At 42.8% G+C, this 19348-nt stretch overlaps 1 protein-coding gene and 1 pseudogene across 3 annotated transcripts in view; both read right to left on the bottom strand.

Annotated features, from left to right (window-relative positions):
* The window catches only part of Sptlc1 (serine palmitoyltransferase long chain base subunit 1), a 47814-nt gene extending 39021 nt beyond the window's left edge, over positions 1-8793 (bottom strand). For all 3 annotated transcript variants that reach the window (XM_059262935.1, XM_059262933.1, XM_059262934.1), the window contains exons 1-3: positions 8686-8793; positions 5447-5554; positions 4612-4706 (exon numbers count right to left, since the gene is read on the bottom strand). In XM_059262935.1, coding sequence (XP_059118918.1) covers positions 4612-4706; positions 5447-5554; positions 8686-8742 — 260 coding nt within the window. In that variant the 5' untranslated portion in view covers positions 8743-8793. The remainder of the gene's footprint in view (positions 1-4611; positions 4707-5446; positions 5555-8685) is intronic.
* Positions 8794-15594: 6801 nt separating this feature from the next.
* Positions 15595-16774, bottom strand: LOC131910951 (transcription termination factor 1b, mitochondrial-like; annotated as a pseudogene).
* Between the last annotated feature and the right edge of the window lie 2574 nt (positions 16775-19348).

Below are 19348 nucleotides of genomic sequence, written 5' to 3'. Positions count from 1 at the left end.
TTTATTTCTTTTTCAACAGAACTGGTAACTCATGAGAAAAGAGGTACAGAATTCTGGAAAGCTAGAGAAGGACAACCTGAAATCAATTCACAGTATTAACATATAAAATGCAAGAAGACTCAGCACTTGGGAGGCAGAGCCAGGAGGAGCTCTGTGAATTGGATGTTAGCCTGGTCTGCATAGTGATTTCCAGGCCAGCCTGGGCTACAGAGAGACCCTGTCTTAAGAAAACAAAACAAAGCAAAAGAAAAAATCCCACAGAAATATGAAAGAGCACATAAGCACACGGAGAGTAGGGAAAAGTTAAAAGTACAGTGAGCAGATGTTCCAGAAGGAAGGAGTGAGGAAAGATAAAACAAAGGAGAGACACATGGCAGGTGGGACACATGGCGGGTGGGGGAGGTGGTCACCTCTGTCACTCATTTGTCAGCCAAGCAGACAGGAAATGTCTGAGATGAAATATCTGAGCAACAATAAAATGCCTGATGCAACGGATACAAGACACCCTGAAAATAAAGCAAGCCTTTGCTTTATTATAAAATACTAAAAATATATTATAATATTCAGTACTATAAAACAGTGGTATTTTCTTTTTATTTTGGAACAGGGCCTCACTTTGTAGCTCACAACAGTCTCAAATTTACTATATAGCCCAGGCTGCCCTTGAGTTCCTGAACCTCTTCCTGTCTCTGCCTTCCAAGTGCTATGATTGGTTACAGCTGTGAGCCACTACATCCAGCAACACTGTGTATTCTAATATACAATATGGGCAAACTATTTGCAATAGCCTAAAAGACACAAAGCAAATCTCAGCAAGGACACAAGAATTGTTCAGAAAGGAAAACACTTTCCAACAACAAAGTGATGAATCACTAATCACTAAAAAGACAGTTCAAGCAAAGCAATGTTCTTGGTTTAAGAAAGAAAAGAAAATTTTAAAAAATCAAAATGAAAAATTGGGAATAAGCAGGTATCAAAAGCATGTTTTAAGGGCTGGTGATGGCTCAGTGGTCAAGGTGCTTACCACAAAGCCTGTGACCTGAGTCCAATCCCTGGGACTGACTCCTGAAAGCTGTCCTCTGACCTCCACAGGCACGCTGTGGCATGCACGCTGTGGCATGCACGCAGATACATACATACATAAAATGTAATAAAAATATTGTTTCAAAGTGTCTAACTCTTTTTATAGCACACATTAAAAGCGGGGGCTACAGCTGGACAGACCTTAGGAAGAACTTACATCCCTGAACAGAGATCATTACCCCTTATCTACACTTCCTAAAACTTTAAAGCAACCAAACTCTTTAGGTGTTAACCCATCCTAAGCAGAGAGGAGGTGGCAGTGCTATGCCTTTCCCAGGCCACAGCACAGTGCTCTCTTATGTAAGAAGTAAACACAGTATCTTCCAAAATCTACAAAATTCTGAATGTCTGCTCCTAAGATATCAGAAAAAAAGACCAAATCACTACTAGAAAAAGTAAACAGGTATAACTGAGTTAACTAAATTAGTGAATCGTAAAAACGCAAAAAGGCAAATCCCAAGTATGACTCAATTTACTAAACACAGATGCAGAAATGACCCTGGATAAAGTTCAGCATGGATATTTAAACTCTCAAAACCAAGATCAGAAGGAGATAGAATTGATAAGACTCTTCATCTGAAATATGTAGATAACAAGGAGGACAATGGAGGCATTCTCTTTAGAAACAGAAACCAAAGCTGCTTAGTATTTTCTTACTGCCCAACTTATCACAAAAGGCCACACTGTGTGTACTGAGGCCACTTACATAAACAAAAACAGTCACACCATCACCTGCAAGGCCCTGCATCACCTCACATACAGACTCCAGACTCCTGAAACTACTGGAACTGTTGTTGGTGGGGACGATCTACAATGTGTAATAAAACATAGGCAGGCAGAGACCAAGGGAACCTGGCACGCTGACAGCTGCAGAGTAGAGTATAGACCCACAGGTAGCAGGCCACGCACCAGTTTCTTCCAGTGTCAAAGTGGAGAAACCATATGCAAAGGTGAATTCCAGTCACTTTTTCTTTTCTTCTTTTGGTTTTTCGAGACAAGATTTCTCTTTGTATCCCTGGCTGTCCTAGAACTTGCTCTATAGACCAGGCTGGCCTAGAACCCACAGAGATCCATCTGCCTCTGCTCCCAGAGCACTGGGATTAAAAGCAGCACCATCACCATCCAGAATTCCAGACTCTAAGGAACTTAAAAGACACTCTAAAACCAACAGAAGCAAATAAAGAACAGAGTCTCAGCCACCTCAGGGAGGGAGAGGTCATACAGCACGGATGGCCCAAGGGACTGAGCTTAGTAAAATGAGCTAGACACAAATCACACTTTGCATCATTTCTTTCATATGAAATACCTAGACTAGCCTAGTCTGCACAGAGGGTAGATGAATACTGTCAGGGCCTGGGCAGGGACAGGGGCAGGAAGGAAAAGGCTTGGGATTTACTTTAGGAGGGAAGGATACGTTCTAAAATTAGATAGTGGTAACAGTGGCACACCTCTGTAAATACAATAAAACTTACTTATTTTAACTGAATATTTTAAAAGAATTAATTTTATGCTATGTGGATGCTCAGTAAAGCTTGTTTTCAAAGAATAAAACTAACATTAAGTAACACTTTCATGTCACTCAGTATGGAAGCAAACAGTATTACATCAGCAGCAGCAAGACTCAGTTTATCAACATCAAAAAAACCATGCTCAAGACAAGGTCCTAGTTCAGTGGGACAATGCCTGTCTAGCACACAGGGCCCAGATTCCATTCCAAGCACCACAAATATTGGTAAAATCACCAGTGATAGGCTGGGGATATGGCTCAGCAGTGAACAGCCGGCTGCTCCATTATGAAGACCAGAGTCCAGATCCCAGCATCCTTGTTGGGCGGCTTACAAATGCCTGCCACTTTAGCTCCAAGGGACCCAACAACCTCTTCTGGCCTCCACAGGCAACCCCCCACACACACTTTTGCACATTCTCTCTCTTCTCTCTCCCATACATACATCAAACTGAAAAACTTTAAAACTAACTACTGTGTTGCCTCTTCCTAGTTCTCTACCACTGAGCTAAAACCCCAGCTCATTTGTTATTATTATTGTTTTAAATATTTTTTTTTGGAGACAGGCTGCTTTGAACTCACTCTATAGCTTAGGCAGGGCTTAAACTTGAGATGTACCTGACTCAGCCTCCTGAATAGCTGGAATTCCTACAACACCAGGCCAGGACTCTTGTAGCTTTTGTAAACAATGTACATAATGCTTTTGATTTTAATAAAATTGTTGAAAAAAAAAAAGAATGGATAGTGAGGATCACCAGCGTATAGGAATGTGAAATAAACACAAACTTAAGATAAGCATACAACATATTTCAGACTCTCAGGAGTATGTCTGTATTCTAATAACATAAAGGAGAAAATTTAAAGAAAGCCTGGAACAGTCAAGTGCCTATAAGCCTAGTGCTGGGCTGGGCTCAGACAGGAGGATCACTGGGTCAGGCAGCCTAGCCAAACACCAGTGACAGTGTTACATGCAGGAGACATGGTCTCAAGAGAGTAAGGCAAAGGGCTGCAGGGAAAGACACTCAACCACTGGCTTCCAAACATTTGCCTATGTGAACACTGGATGTGTGTACCTTACCTGCTTACCCACTTGGAGAGAGACAGAGAGAGGGAGAAGAAAAAGGAGAGGGAGAGGAAAGGAGGGGCCAATATTTTCAAGCCCACAGATAAGATTATAAGGCTACTCTGAGCAGCAGGAGCGGGACAGAGAGTTCTACAAGAAAAAAGAAAAGAAACCTAATGGCTAACATGACTGAACAATGGAGATGTACAGTCCTGGAGGAAGATACAGTGGACTGCAGACTACCACAGAGAACCAAAAAGTGAACTACGGATGACGTTTAACTCTAGAAGAAAGAAAAGTATATGAGAAAGGAAGTATAGTCACATGTACGGGCCTCTTTAATGGCAATATGGCCAGAGTCAGAAAACTGAAGCAGTTTACAATCTACAGACATGTTATGTTGCAATTAACAGGGAAGGAAGGAACAAGGCTGGTGCACGCAGCTGAGCTGTGTGCACAGGGGCACTTCAGGCACTTGAGGCTAGCCCAGGTGCAGAGGCACAGTCGAGGGCCACAGCAGGCCACTGTACCCGCTCTAGAGCACCTTTTCCTAATCTATGCAAAGACCTGATAGAGGATGCTGCAGTTCTGGGGACAGCAGGGACAGCTGTGTTTAGAGGCAGTCTGTAGTCCGACCACCCAACAAAAAATAAAAACTCACAGCAAGGGGAATCAAGAAACAACAGAGTGCAAGTTAGGGGAAGAAAGATTTGTTTTTTAAGGAAAAACAAGAAGATAAGCTGCAATGCCCAAATTAGAGTTTAAAAGATTCCCAGACCATCCCTTGAAGAAAATTCTACATTGAAAAGTACAGTGGTTTCTCAAAGAAATGTCTTCATTCAACAAGGGAACACCACACTTCACACGCTTGGCAACAGAACCAAAGCCAGGTCAAGCCCTTCAAACAGCGAGCCAAGCAAGTCACCCGGAAGCCCTTCAAACAGCGAGCCAAGCAAGTCACCCGGAAACGATGTTGTAGTTGAGGGCAGGATGGTTTTTCGAGACAGGAGGGACGAGAGGTTCTGGCTGCCACTCTTCAATCAGTTCTTCCTTTTCCTACAGAAGAAAGGAAGTTACAGTGTGGCGCAACACAAGTCACCTCACACCATCTCTGCTCTCTGCTGATGCCTAACTGCAGCGCTGCACCAACACACAGCGCACCACAGAACACCCCTGCCAGCTGTTGTGCAGAACGACCCCTGCCAGCTGTTGTGAAGAACGACCCCTGCCAGCTGTTGTGGAGAACGACCCCTGCCAGCTGTTGTGGAGAACGACCCCTGCCAGCTGTTGTGGAGAACGAAGGCCATCCTTCTTGAGTTCTGGGGACTTACCACCATCACCTCTTTCCTTATTACAACTCATACCTTTTTTCATGCAGTTTTTGGGTAACTTGACAACCTAAAAATCTTATTTCAATGCTTGGGATTTCTTCCATCTTCCCACACAAAACACATCAAAATTCTCCTTGAGATGTGGGTATTTCCAACCCTGAATCCCCTTTCTGAAGACCACATGGAGACCCCTCCTTAGGCCTCAGGGACAACTCACACAACCTGTGTGTAGACACTGGAGTCCAGCAGCTGCTCAGGCGCCCCAGAAACCATCTACTTGGGGCTGCTATCTCCTCCAGGGTGGCTTTATTGAACTTTCCTCAAATTCTGTCCACTCTGATGTTCCATACTCCCTGCTCTCCTTACATTCAACATTTTAACACACTGCAGAGTCCAGTTTCATTCCACTTTAGAAAGATGATGGAGCTGCCACATACCTTGAATAAAACAAGTATCATTTCTTACCTTGGCTGTAAGATCAGACCGCTCCTGCAACTTGTAGGTTTTAGAGAAAACCAGTCTGATTATCCAAAGTATTAGAATCCCTTCCAGAATAAGATGGTATGCTGGAGCCTGCGAGGGAGCAAAGCAAAGACAAAGGAAAGAAAACAAAGAAGTCACTTCAAAGGTTGCAGGGAAACTGAGCCCACCCAAGTGCTGCCTCTCCTGACATCACACTAACACCACACACACCTGCTGCCAGGACTTCCTTAATGGCTCCACATGCCTTTCCCACCTCAACAACTGGCAGTTACTCCACCACATGAGAAACCCCTAATGCTTCAGCTTAAAATCTTTTACTAATGACAATGGAAAAGAGGTAAGATGACACACAACCCCAACACTTAAAACATCTCTCTCCTGTCTTTCAGATAATTTACACTTTTATTGTCAGGAAATGACTAAGAAAACGGCACACATCTAAACACACCCTCTATCACCTCTGCCCATTGGATAGTTAACAAAACTATGTGGAAACCAGCTTCCACAATTAGTCAAGTTTTGCACCTTACTATATTTTCAGTCCCCTGCTAAATCTCCTTAGATCTTAGACAATGCAGTGTGGAGTGGGGGTGGGCTTGGCAGTAATAAATGCTTAAAGGAAATTGATTCTTTCCTATCATGTTACCCAAAGGATGCCAACCTGTCTCATGTTGATAGGCACAAAAATATCTTTATTTTCATTTAAAATTTTTATTAATTTATTTTTATTTTATGTATATGGGTATTCTGTCTGCATGTATGTCTGTCTACCACATGTCTTCCTGACACCTGCAGAGACCAGAAGATTCCCCTGGAACTGGTTACAAATGGCTGTGAGCCACCATGTGGTTGCTGGGAATTGAATCCAGACCCTCTGGAAGAGCTGTAAGTGCTCTTAAATGTTGAGCCATCTTAGTAAGATGGACTCTTGGCTATTCTACTGTCTTGTCTTCTACATAGTTTCAGGATAAAGGCATGGTTGAGTTTACATAGAAGAATCTAGACACCATAACTCTTCAGTCAGTCAGTGACAGGATACTCTATTCCAGGGGGTTACCACCAGAAAAGTCATTTAAAACAGGCATGTTAAACTGGGTGTGGTGGTGCACGCCTTTAATTCCAGTACTTGGGAAGCACAAGCAGGCAGATCTTTTGAGTTTAAAGCCAGGATGGTCTACTAGTTGGACCCTATCTCAAACAATCCAACAACAACAAAAGAAACAAAACACAAACCCAGGCCTTTTTTTGTTTGGATTTTGTTTTTGAGGCAGGTCTCACTATGTAGCCATGGCTGGCCTGGAACTTATTATGTAGACCAGAAGTGTTAGGACTAAAGGAGTGAGCCACCATGCCTATCAAACCCAGGCCTTTGAAAGTTAGGCATGGTGGTGTATGCCTGAAATTCCAGGAACATTTGAAGTTCAAGATGAGCCCAAGCTACACAGTGAGACTTTATCTCAAAATAAAGACAAGTACCTACAAACTTACATACAAAAACATATTAATGATGAGGCAGAAATAAGGGATGGTATTTCACCATAGCTAAAAAACAAACAAACAAACAAACAAACACCACACCAGACTATAGAGACTGGAAAACTGCTGACAAATTCACATATGACTTTTCATGTCAATGTGAAAATACCTTTAAAACTACATAGACCACACACACACACACACACACACACACACACACACACACACAAACGTGCACATGGACCTTTAATTTTCAGGTATACTATATAAACCTCAAATTCTACAAAATACACAGAAACTGAGAACAATAGAAATCTCTATTCAAAATGACTTAAAATTTATGCTGACCCCTCTTAAACATAATTAATTTAGGAGTAAGTCCAGATAACCTTGATTTTCTCAATAATTGGATGATATCAGGCAAAAATCTGTTCAACTCAACAAATAGGCAACCCATAAAGAAATTACCCAAGATGAAACACTACTAGTCTACAGAATTATTCAAATAATCATAAATACCAGTTTTATTTTTTCTCTCTCCCTAGGAAATGTGATGCACAAAGAATTCTCGAAAGTCTGTGTTGGCTCCCTTTGGGGAGTAAGAAGTCACATTGTAAAACAGAAAATTACTCATTTCTTTTTTAAAAAAAAATTCAATTTTAGTGACTCAGTAGCTATAACTAGCCTAATACTGGACCTCGATATAGAATAGGAAAATCAAGTATGCTCTTTCTCAAATATTATTTATGAAGAAATTCCAAGTAAACTGAACTTGGTGGTGCATGCCTTAATCCCAGCACTTGGGAGGCAGAGGCAGGCGGATCTCTGAGTTCAAGGCCACCTTGGTCTACAAAGTGGGTTCCAGGACAGCCAGGACTATACAGAGAAACCCTGTCTAGAAAAACCAAAATAAATAAACAAATAAACGAGAAATTCCAGATAGCTCTTGTAATGGAGCATTATTATTACCTATAAGCAGCAACTTTTGATAACGTTATCAAATGAAGTGAAATTCACTGTTAACTAACATGAGCTCTCTGTGCACCAGGATTTATCTGCTTGCTCACAACACCATCTCCAGGCTTCAGATCTGTGTGGTACAATACATAGCCACTAGTCATATATGGCCACCGACATTCACATTAAAGTGCAATTACAAATTCATTGCCAGTGCCTATTATCACGTGGCGTTAGCGACTGTCGTATTGAAGAGTCCCTGAGATAGAAGACACATAAGTTCTGTAGGACGTAACAGACAGAGAAGCTCAGTTGTCTCCCAAGACTGGAATTTGGATTTCACATTTTCTTAAAAAAACAAAACCACCCTAACCCTTCAACTATTCTTTAAAAATTCTTCAAAACGTTATATGTTTATAATATAGAAATTGCGGGCAAAAGAATGGCTACTCAATTTTCATAAATTCCCAATTATTCTGTTTTTCTAAACCACTCTCCCCCACCATGGGCAAAGTTTACTATTTATGAAAAGGCATTCGTCCCACCTATAAACGCCCACTCCCACAAACCCGGTCTCGCCATCAGTTCCAACTGTGGCTTTGAGGACTTGCGTGTCCTCGGCACCCCTCCCAAGTGCTGCTTTCCGGAGTCCTGCCTGACTCCAGGAGGCCAGGACAGCCGAGGCTCCGTCCCCTGTGCGCCCCGGGAACAGGAAGCACCGCGGAGCCGGGTCGCCGGTCGCTAGGCCCTGCCCGGGGGCTCACGGGAGGCTCCGGCGATAGACGTACCTCATACAGCGCCTGCACCATCTCCACCAGCACCCACTGCTCCGCCACTGTCGCCATGGTCAGCCACCCGGCTTCCGGCAGGCGGGTCACAGCGCCTCAAATAGTGCGCGGCGCGGACTGGTGACGTCACGAAACCTCGGGGGCGGGGCCGGGGGCGGGGGCGGGGGGATGCGCATCGGCTCCTCACGCGTAGTCGTTGTTCGTGGACGGGCGGTGAAGACGGTTGATCGGAGCTCCTGAGATTTGAACAGGGTCCTGCTGTGCACTTTGTGTTGAGAGAATCAGTACGTGGCCTTTGTTCTTGACGGTCGGCTGTGCGCAGGGTTATTAAGATGAACGAAATTAGGCCGGGCGAGGTGGCGCACGCCTTTAACCCAATTTGAGAGGCAGAGGAAAGCTGATCTCGGGAGTTCTAGCCTAGCCTGCTCCACCCACATGGCCAGCTCCAAGCCAGACAGGGATACACAGTGAGACCCTGTCTCAAAAAACAAACACACAAACAAAACCAACAACAAAACAATTAAAACAACATGCGGGAAATATGCCCTTCCCTTTTAATGACAAGCAATCCAGTCATGCAGCATTATTAAAATAACCCACAGAAATCTATGCAGTTGGTTCCTCAGGGCTAGTTGGGAGTCGTAACTTCATAATATGGGTATGTCTGGCTATTCTCATGGCGAAGTACAATAAAAAAGCTGCTATGAACATTTAGATACCAAGTTTTATGTGCACACCAATTTACATTTCTTGAGACTTGTCCAGAAGTGCTTTTGGTACAGCAATTTTATTTAAAGGGGGAGAGAAGTAAATTGGGGCTGGAGAGATAGCTCAGTCAGTACAGAGGACCAGAGTTTAATCCTCAGCACCCATGTAAGCAAAAAATGAAGATCCTAGCCCTGGGGAGGTGGAGAAAACAAATCCCTAGGGTTCTCTGAAGGAGACCCCTGAACTGTAGGAGCTTCCTCCTGGACCCCAGATTAGGCACAAACCACACCCAAACACCTGTTTTCACAGAGAGATCCTTTATTAAACAGGAAGAAAATAGCAGCAAATGACCTTGCAGGTGTCATTTTTAAGAGGAGGAAAAGGGGAGGTCTGTTAGAATGGGCTAGGATGTGATGTTAAGGAGATAGGGGAGGGAAGGGAGCGAAGTAAAGGGGTAGAGGTATTTGTCCAGAGGGACAAAGGACTGCCTCTGGATAGAGAGGAGACAGACATGGCACATAGGAAAATGGCAGTTTCTAAAGGTAAAAGGGGAAACCCTGTGTTAGGATGAGGTGCTTAATTTTAATTGGGCATGTTAATGAGGTGAACCAAATAGGGCTTTTGATTGCTAGACTTTGGTAGTCAGCCTCAGGAGGAGGAAGTGGCCAAAAAGGGAATAGGCCTTAGTAGCAGCCTTTAGGAAAGTAATCTTAACAGTTTTTAGCAGGGCAGAAGGAATGGGGGAGAAGGACAAGGCTTTCCAGAGCCACATGCTTGAGTGGGCCAGTGTCCCTTCACTCTCTGGGTCAGGCACCCTAGACCACTTGGTGAGATCCAGGCCAGAGACAGCCCCGTCTCAAAAAACAAGATGCATGGCTCCTGAGGAAGGATACCCAAGACTGTCCTCGGGTCTCCAAACATACACACACATACTTGTACATACCTACCCTCACCTACACAAATATCCAAACTGTTTTCCACAATGACTGTACCAGTTTTTGCATTTCTGCTAGTAACACTATTCAGTTTCTCTCCACCCTCACTAGGATTTGTCACTTTTTAAAACTTTGACCATTCTTACAAGTGTGTGCTTATATCTCATTTTGGTTTAATTTGTTAGTTTTTAACTAGACAGTGATATTGAAACTTCTATATATATTTATTTGACATCAAATAAAGCATTGGTTTTTTTTTTCCTTTTTTAAGATTTATTTATGTGTTTCGGTGGTTTGCCTGCATGTATGTATGTTCCCCACATGTGCCTGGTACCTGTGGCGGCCAGAAGAGGGCGCTGGGTTCCCTGGAATTGGAGTTCGATGTGGTTATGCTATGTGGGTACTGGGAACTGAACCTGGGTCCTCTGCAAGAACAGCAAGTGCTCTTAATTGCTTGAACTATCTCTCTATCCCCCCAACTAAATCTATTCGTTGCTGAAATGTCTATTCATGTCTTTTCTCCATTTTCCAGTTGGATTATTTCTGTTTTGCTGTTCTGTTTTGAGAATTCTTTGTATAATTCTAGATACTAGGCTATTGATTGGATATGTAGTAGAGTGAATATTTGTATTTCCAAACCTGATTTTAGTGTAGTGATGCTATGGCTTGAATATCTCCTCCAAACTCATGTTGAAATTGAGTTGGCATTGTAAGATATTAAGAGGTAGGGCCTTGAAGACAAGATTATGTATGAAGGCTCCATGCTCATAAATGGATTAATACTATTACCATGAGAGCAGATTAATTCTCAAAGTAGCAGCTTTGTCTGCACTTGTCACGTGATGGCCTCTGACAGGTTGTGGGGCAGTAGTAAGGCTCTCATCAGATCCTAGCAATTTCCTCCCTTTATAAATTAGTCTGTGGGGGGGGCGGGCAGAGGAAGACACATGATATTGGGAGCTTGGGGCTTTGGGAGGTCATCAGATCATGAGAGTGGAGCCCTCACACTTGGGACCAATGCTTTTAGAAAAGAGGGCTCAGAGAGTTCCCCTGTCTCCTCCCCACCTTGGCAACTACCACCTCACTTTAAGAATTTAGTTAGACATCTCATACAGTGCCATCTGGTATCTTTCTCTTATAATTCACTTAATTAGAATTATGTACTCAATCTCAACTGTACTATAGTGTATGACAAGACTCCTTATTTTTAAGGCTGATGTCCTTGTGTGTATACCACATTTTCTTTCTTTGTTCATACGTTTATGGGCCTCTAGATGGCTTTTAACTCTTTGCTATTATGCACAATATTGAGCTTTCTTTTTAAGCAGGGTCTCACATAGCATAGGGTTGCCTCAAACTCCCCATGTAACCAAGAATGACCTTGATCTCCGGGTACTTCCTGCCTCTGTATACTCTGTGCTGGAATTACAGGCATGAACCACCACACCTGAGTCAAACCCAGAGCTTCATGGATGGTAGGCAACCACTTTACCAACTAAATTGAACCACGGTCCACTACATGTTTTGAATTTTAAAAATTACATCTCTCTTTCTCTCTCTCTGTCTCTGTCTCTCTCTGTCTCTGTGCGTGTCTGTATGTCTGTGTGTCTGTGTGTACAGGAGTCTGTTCTCACCTACTATGTGGGACCCAAGAATCTAACTTGGGCCTTTAGGCTTACCCACTAAGCCATCTTACTGGCCCCCAAATATGACTGACTATTCATATACCTATGTGAGCTGTCTTTTTCTTCTCCAGTGCTAGAGATTGAATCAGACTCACATGGATAAGCAAATGCCCTAGTACTGAGCTAAATGAATTATTTTGTTATACCTTAGTTGGATGGTATTTCTCCCTTGGGAAATGTTAGTTACTTTCTCACTGCTGTGACAAGTACCCAGCAGAAGCAGTTTGAGGAGAGAAGGACTTCTCTTGGCTAACAGTTTGGAGATACAGTCCATCATGGGAGGGAGGGCATGGCAGCGGGAGTGTGAAGTGGCTGGTAGCATCGTGTCCACAGTCAGGAAGCAGAGGTGAAAGCTGGTGCTCAGCTTGTTTGCTCCTTTGTCCTTTCTGTTCGGTCCAGGATCCCAACCCACGGCCCACACTCAAGGTGGTTGCCTCACTTAAACCTCTCTTGAAATGCTCCATAGACAGAAGTTTCTGTCCTGCCAGCAACTGCCAAATACCCAGCAGCCTCTTCCCAAATAATTGACTTAGAGTATTAATATTATGTATGAATGCTTGGCAGGTAGGTCAGGCTTCTTGCTAACTAGCTCTTACACTTAAATTAACCCATAATTCTTATCTATGTTTAGCCAAGTGGCTTGGTACCTTTTCTCAGTACAGCATTCTCATCTTGTTTCCTCTGTGTCTGGCTGGTGACTTTTCAGACTCAGCCCTTTCTCATCCCATCATTCTCACTTTGGCTTTCCCGCCTAACTTTATGCTGTTCAGCTATTGGCCAGTCAGCTTGTTTATTAAACCAATCATAGCGGCATGTATTCACACGCTGTACAGAAGGATTATTCCACAGCAATGCCCTCTTAGCCATGCCCACTTGTGTGTGTCCTAGGTGATTCAAAGTCCAGTCAAGTTGACAATGCACATTAACCATCAAAAGTTCATTCCTTGTCAACTTGACAGCCCAGCACATAACTTTTAAATCATAATATCCTACCCTGGTCCTCAAAGACCCATTTCCATCTAATAAGGCATAGTCTATTCACTACCAACTTTCTAGGAGTGAAGTCACTGGCTTATGTGGTAACTCTGTATTCACACTTAATGAAATGTAAACTTTTTGAAAACATGACTGGCCACTTTGTATCCCCAAAGGCAGCATTTGAGGTAGACATATGTTACATATGCCACGTGTTTCACCTCAGATCTAATGTATGTATTTTCTCCCCTTTTATTGAAATATTGCTTGTTACAACTAAACCTTCAACTCATGTGGCAAGAAATGGTAGAAAACAGTGTGTTTCAACAGTCATTAAATAGTAGTTTGTTAAATACTTGAATTCTCTGACATCTCTTAAGTGTTCTTAAGACTATTGCAGCATGCATCTACAGCACACACTCACATGTTAGCAACACTGCTGACACTGCATTGAGTGTTCTACTGGTGGCAGGCATCCTAGTGAACCGGAAGTGTAGCTAGAGTTTTCCTGCCTTGCCCACAGTTATGACAAATCTTTGTCACCCGCCAGTCCCACAGCTGCTCAGACCCAACCAAGTAAACACAGAGACTTATATTGCTTTCAAACTGTATGGCCGTGGCAGGCTTCTTGCTAACTGTTCTTGTAGCTTAAATTAATCCATTTCTATAAATCTATACCTTGCCATGTGGCTTGTGGCTTACCGGCATCTTCACAAGCTGTTTCTCATCGTGGCAGCTGGCAGTGTCTCTCTGACTCAGCCTTCCACTTCCCAGCTTTATTCTCCTCCTTGTCCCGCCTACACTTCCTGCCTAGCCAATGGCCAATCAGTGTTTTATTTATTGACTAATTAGCAACATATTTGACATACAGAACATCCCACAGCACGGAAGTGCTGTGTCATGGTTGTGATTGCATTTCCATAATGATTAATGATGCTGTGTGTCTTGTTTGAACTTGCATAGTGAGTAAATATACAACTTTCTTCATCATTGTTGAATTACTCTTAATATATCTTAGATGATATCTTCTCATTTACCCTTCATTCCTCTATTTCAAAATGGCTGTTAAAATATTTTGGCTCTTCCGAGTTTACCTTATATGCTTTTCAAGTTTACATTCTGCCAGTTCCCTTCTCCTTCTGTTTTGTACCACACATGATTGGTCCATAATTCATCTTTTAGTCATTGTTATTATGTTACTCAACCATGTAGTTTTCAAAGATTTAGGATGTATTTTTTGTTATTGAAATGCTTCAGGGTCTCTTATTTATGACACTCAATTCTTTTGTAAGACTACTTTTTCCTCTTCACTTACCATCCAACCAACATCCTGAGTACCTACTGTAAGTCTGTTTGAAGAAAGAGGAGGGGAAAAAATAAACAGTGAGTCAAAAATCTTCCTGAACGGAATACTCTCCCAGAGGACCTACACACGAACAAGATAGAATATATTAAGTCCCAAGAAATGCTAGAGAGAAAAACACAAAAGAAGAATGTGGAATTGAAGTCAGTGTGGTGGTTTGAATAAGAATGGTCCCCATAGGCTCATGTATTTGAATATTTAGTCATCAGGGAATGGCACTAATTGAGAAGGATTAGGAGGTGTGGCCTTGATGAAGTGGGTGTGATCTTGTTAGAGAAAGTGTGTCACTAGGGGTGGGCTTCAAAAGCATCTCTCTCTGCCTGTGGATCAGGATGTAAGGGTCTCAGATACTGCTCAAGTGCTTGTCCGTGTGCCGCCATGCTCCCCACCTGATGATAATGGATTAACCCTCTGAAACTGTAAGTAAACTCCCAATTCAATGCTTTCTTTTCTAAGAGTTGCTTTGGTCATGGTGTCTTTTTACAGCAAGAGAACAGTGACTAAGAGACATTATAAGGCACATATGATCAAGAAAGCCTTTCGGGAAAGCTGACAGATGGAAATGATTGGGCTAGCCTGGGAGATATGCAGTGGATCTTCTTGTCTTTTTTACACTGCCTGCCTCAAGTGCTTCTCAGTGTCTATGGACTTTGCAGGCAGAAGGGACAGTGGTAGGAAAGACCACGGTTGGAGCTTTCCTTGAGTGTCCAAGAAAGTGAGGAGAGTTGGCAGCGCATGATGGGAGTGAACCAGAGTGAGCGAAGTAAGCAGTGAGGGCTGGTGGAGAAGCAGGTCTCTGGGGCTTGTGGGTCCCCCGAGAACCTGGGGGGGGGTGAGCTGCTGGGGTTTCTGAAGAGCTGTGACATGCTCTGACACCATTTTCCCAGGATGCTTTGCTTGTTGGGTAGAAAATCTACCAGCAGGAACAGTGTTGGAAGCAGTGCTTAAATCTAGAAATTTAATCACTTTATAATTAATTTAGTATTAAATCTAGAAATTTAGTTAACCAGGGTCCATCTAGAACATGAGAAACACTTTTGATCGTAGAAAGCATAATACACAGCCCTTCTGTGTCTCACACAGTCTGTAATGGGCCCCTCTTGCGACCTGCTCCAAGTTTTAATTTTTTTTTAATCTTAAACATTTTAAATATTTATTTAAAAATAAAACTTTTGTTTTTGAAACATCCAAACTGTGACTAGCACTACACTGCAAGATTCCTTGAGACTCCTCCAGTACTGTCCTATCCATTTAATCTTTTGAACTTAGCTTTATATCTTTTCTGACTCCAGGATAGGAGAACAATGTTTGATGAACTCAAGTCATACCCAGCATGTGCTCTTTGATTAAAAACTCTTTGATTCGAGTTTTTAAAGTATTTATGTTTGCGCCCCAAACCCTAGGAATTTCAATTATTTGTGATATGCTGATTTTTTTCTTCTACAAGGCAGTCTATTTTATCATTAAACTTTTTCTCTGACAAGAAGACCACATTCAGATAGCTTAGGACAAACTTCTGCACCTCCTCATCAGTGCATCCCAGAGAGAGCAGCTTCTCCTGGATATTTGTGTAGTTCCTTTTGGTACAGTCATTGGAAAGATCTAGGATTCCAGCTCCTGGGCCACATATCAGAAGCAGCAGATTCTCCTTGTTTAAGTTGAAAGTCGACTGCAGAAATTCCATGTTAGTTTTCACCCATTTGGTGCTCTGAATTAAGATGGAAGGATTTTTAGAAATTATCTTCCTCAGAAAATCTGTGGAATCCTTGTGACCTAAGGATATACTGGTCTCCTGCAAAAATTCAACCATTTGTTTATTCAAATTCAGGCTATTGGAGAAGGTTCTAGGGGCACTGGTCAATAGTCAGCACAGGCATTTATTATTTAATCCAACAGAGCAGAGGAGCTTTATATTATTCTCTAAGTTTAGGTTGTTATTAGACTGAAAAAAGGATTCAGGAGAACACTCCAAAATATTTACAATTTCAAGGTCTGATGCCATAATCTTTCTCCACAGCTCCCACCGTTTTGAAAGACCTTCTGTTGTTATGATGTTTTGGCTCGTGGGTATCTTGATATACTACCAATCACTTTGTCACTAGCTCCTTTGTATAGAAGGAATATCTCCAGCACCTGCTCACTTGTACCCACCCTGTTGAACACTCCAGGCTGCCATCTCCTCGCCATGTCAACATCAACTCCCATGGTGAGTAAGTTCTTCAGTAGGTCCTCATTCTCCAGGCTCCCTGTCTTCACTGTCACATTTCACACTAAAAGGCCTAAATGAAATCGATTTGAGGAAACTGTCTGCTGAAAATTGGATCATCCAACCTCTTGAACCAAAGAGGAAGTTCCTTCCCATACACCAGAAGTTTCTTGATGCCTTAATCATCAGATAGCCCAAAGTTTTTCAGATACTTTTACTTCTGCCTCTAAAAGCCCTAAGTTTAAAAATTTTTCAATAGTACTTTTAATACTAGCAATATTCTGAGCAAGCAGGTCTATTGCCATGCAGCCTGATGGTGCTGTGTGAGCCGCCTTATATATCTCATTTGATTAGGGCATGCTGACACCAGTGATAGATGGGGAAGACTGGTACTTACCCTCCGAAAATTAGATACACCAGGAAAGGTTTCCTGCGGGAACACCCACTCAGGTTTCCAGTTTAGGAAAAAAAAAACCCACTCTATTGTGCTATGTTCTTTGCTTTCACGTGGTCTGCTGTTGTGAGCACCCTATGCCACAAGCACAGATGAATGTGGTCCTATCTTTCTACAATGTCAGACTTAATAGACTGAGAATAAGTTCACAAGGTCCATCAGTTTCAATGGCAGCATTTTGACTACTTTAGTAATCAAACCAAGGCACTTTTAGCCTTTTTATTCTAATCTTTATCACTAATAATAGCTCTCCTATCACAGAGCACACAGGATGTTTGTCCGTGTGTTCATATGTGCCATTTTCAGAACAAATACAAGCTAGAGAGTATAGCAGAGCTCAAGAGGTTTCAGAAGTGGGCTGAGGGGCTGGAGAGATGCTCAGAGGTTAAGAGCCCTGGCTGCTCTTGCAGAGGACCGGGTTTAATGTGGTATTGTATTACCCAAAATATTGTGCATGCTAATAAACTTATCTGGGGTCAGAGACAGAACAACCACAATATTAAACATAGAAGTTTGGCAGTGGTAGTACATGCCTTTAATCCTAGCATTCCAGAGGCAGAAATCCATCTGTTCAAGGATACAGCCAAGCATGGTGACTCACACCTTTAATCCCAGAAAGCCAGCCTTTAATCCCAGGGAGTGATGGCAAAAACAGAAAGATATATAAGGCGTGGAGACCAGAAACTAGAGGCATTTGGCTGGCTAGGCATTTGGCTGGTTAGGCATTTGCCTGGTTAAGCATTTGGCTGGTTAAGCATTTGGCTGGTTAAGCATTCAGGCTTCTAGCAGCAGTTCAGCTGAGAGCCATTGGGATGAGGACACAGAAACTTCTAGTCTGAGGAAACAGAACCAGCTGAGGAATTGGCAAGGTGAGATAGCTGTGGCTTGTTCTGTCTCTCTGATCTACCAGCATTAACCCCAATAACTGGCCTCAGGTTTGATTTTATTAATAAGACTCTTTAAGATTCCTGCTACAGGGTTTAATTCCCAGCACCCACATGGCAGCTCACAATTGTCTGTAACTCCAGTCCCAGGGCATTTGATGCTGTCTTCTGTCTTCCATAGGTACCAAGGATGCATTTGTACACGGACATACATGCAATACCCGTGCACGTAAGATAAATTGGTGATGATGATAAAGGTAAAACATTTTTAAAAGACATGGGCTGAGAGAAATGCAAATAGAGTCTGTGTTAATAAGATGAGCCCACACAAGTAGTAGGAAAGGGGCTAATGCTGTCGAGGTCAGGCCAACAGAGAGTCAGGGTCTGAGGAAGAAAATGTAGTCAGCTGCAGAGATGCGAGAGGTCAGAGCAGGAAATTGTAGGTTTGGATCCAGGTGGACGAGTAGCTGGATGGCAGATGGCAGTCAAGAAGGCATGCCAACAGTGGAGAGCTGACCCAAGATGAAGCCCCAGGAGCAGCTGAGGGTTCTTTGCCTGTCAGTCCTGATGCACACACCAGACATCAGATTTTAGGTTGGTTTGTGGCCAACATTAGGCATCCATTGTTTTAATGGCATCCTGATGAAGAAGTTACCCTTCCCAAGTCTGGCATGTTTGATAAGTTCTTTGGGTTACTTTCCCTAGTATGATTTTAATATGCCCATGTATCTCTGAAGTCTTAATTCATCCCAAGAAATTGATAGGATGATAGCCCTTGCACTTGCAGAAATAAGTCATTAGTCTGTGCCATGTGGGTAGTGCTAGACAAATGGCTTTGTTTTTTATCTGCCCAGGAGTACAATCGTTTTATACCCTCAAAATGGAGTCAAAAGCTGCTGATAACATGGAGTCTATCAGGGCAGGATGTGGGGGTTCCTGCAGGTATCATGGCTGGCAGTGAAATGATCTATGAAGAAGTGAGAATGCAAATTTGCTTCAGTTTGACTTAGACTGGATCAAACTTCAGGAGTCTGATGCCAGGTGATTTACTGTAAGTTTATTTAAGCAGTAGAATTTAGGGAAAGGTTTCCAGGCAGCAATCATTCTAGTTCCAGGTGCACAATAAAGCTAAGGTGTGACAACACAGAAACTGCTTTGCAAAGTACATGTGGCCATGAAAATGGATGTGGTGTGGTCTCTGACTGAGGTGACATAGAGGTCAGCAGGCTATAAAATAAAAGTAACACTCCCCCACCCCCCACCCCCGCCAAGGATGGATTCCACTAACAGAGCTAAAGATAAAGAAAGGTCCAGGGAGGGAGAGTCTGGGGTAATCATGGGGACTGGGTGAGGTCTGGCTCTACAGATAGCAACAGGTCACAGGGTCGTTAACAGCGTCCACTCTCGGCTTTCTGGGTGGGAAGCATGAATTTTATTTCCTCCTTTGAGGAGA

Source organism: Peromyscus eremicus, chromosome 5 (assembly GCF_949786415.1).
Source record: "Peromyscus eremicus chromosome 5, PerEre_H2_v1, whole genome shotgun sequence".
Lineage (NCBI taxonomy): Eukaryota > Metazoa > Chordata > Mammalia > Rodentia > Cricetidae > Peromyscus > Peromyscus eremicus.
Note: the sequence above shows the minus strand (reverse complement) of the source record. Positions and strands in the feature narration are given on the sequence as shown.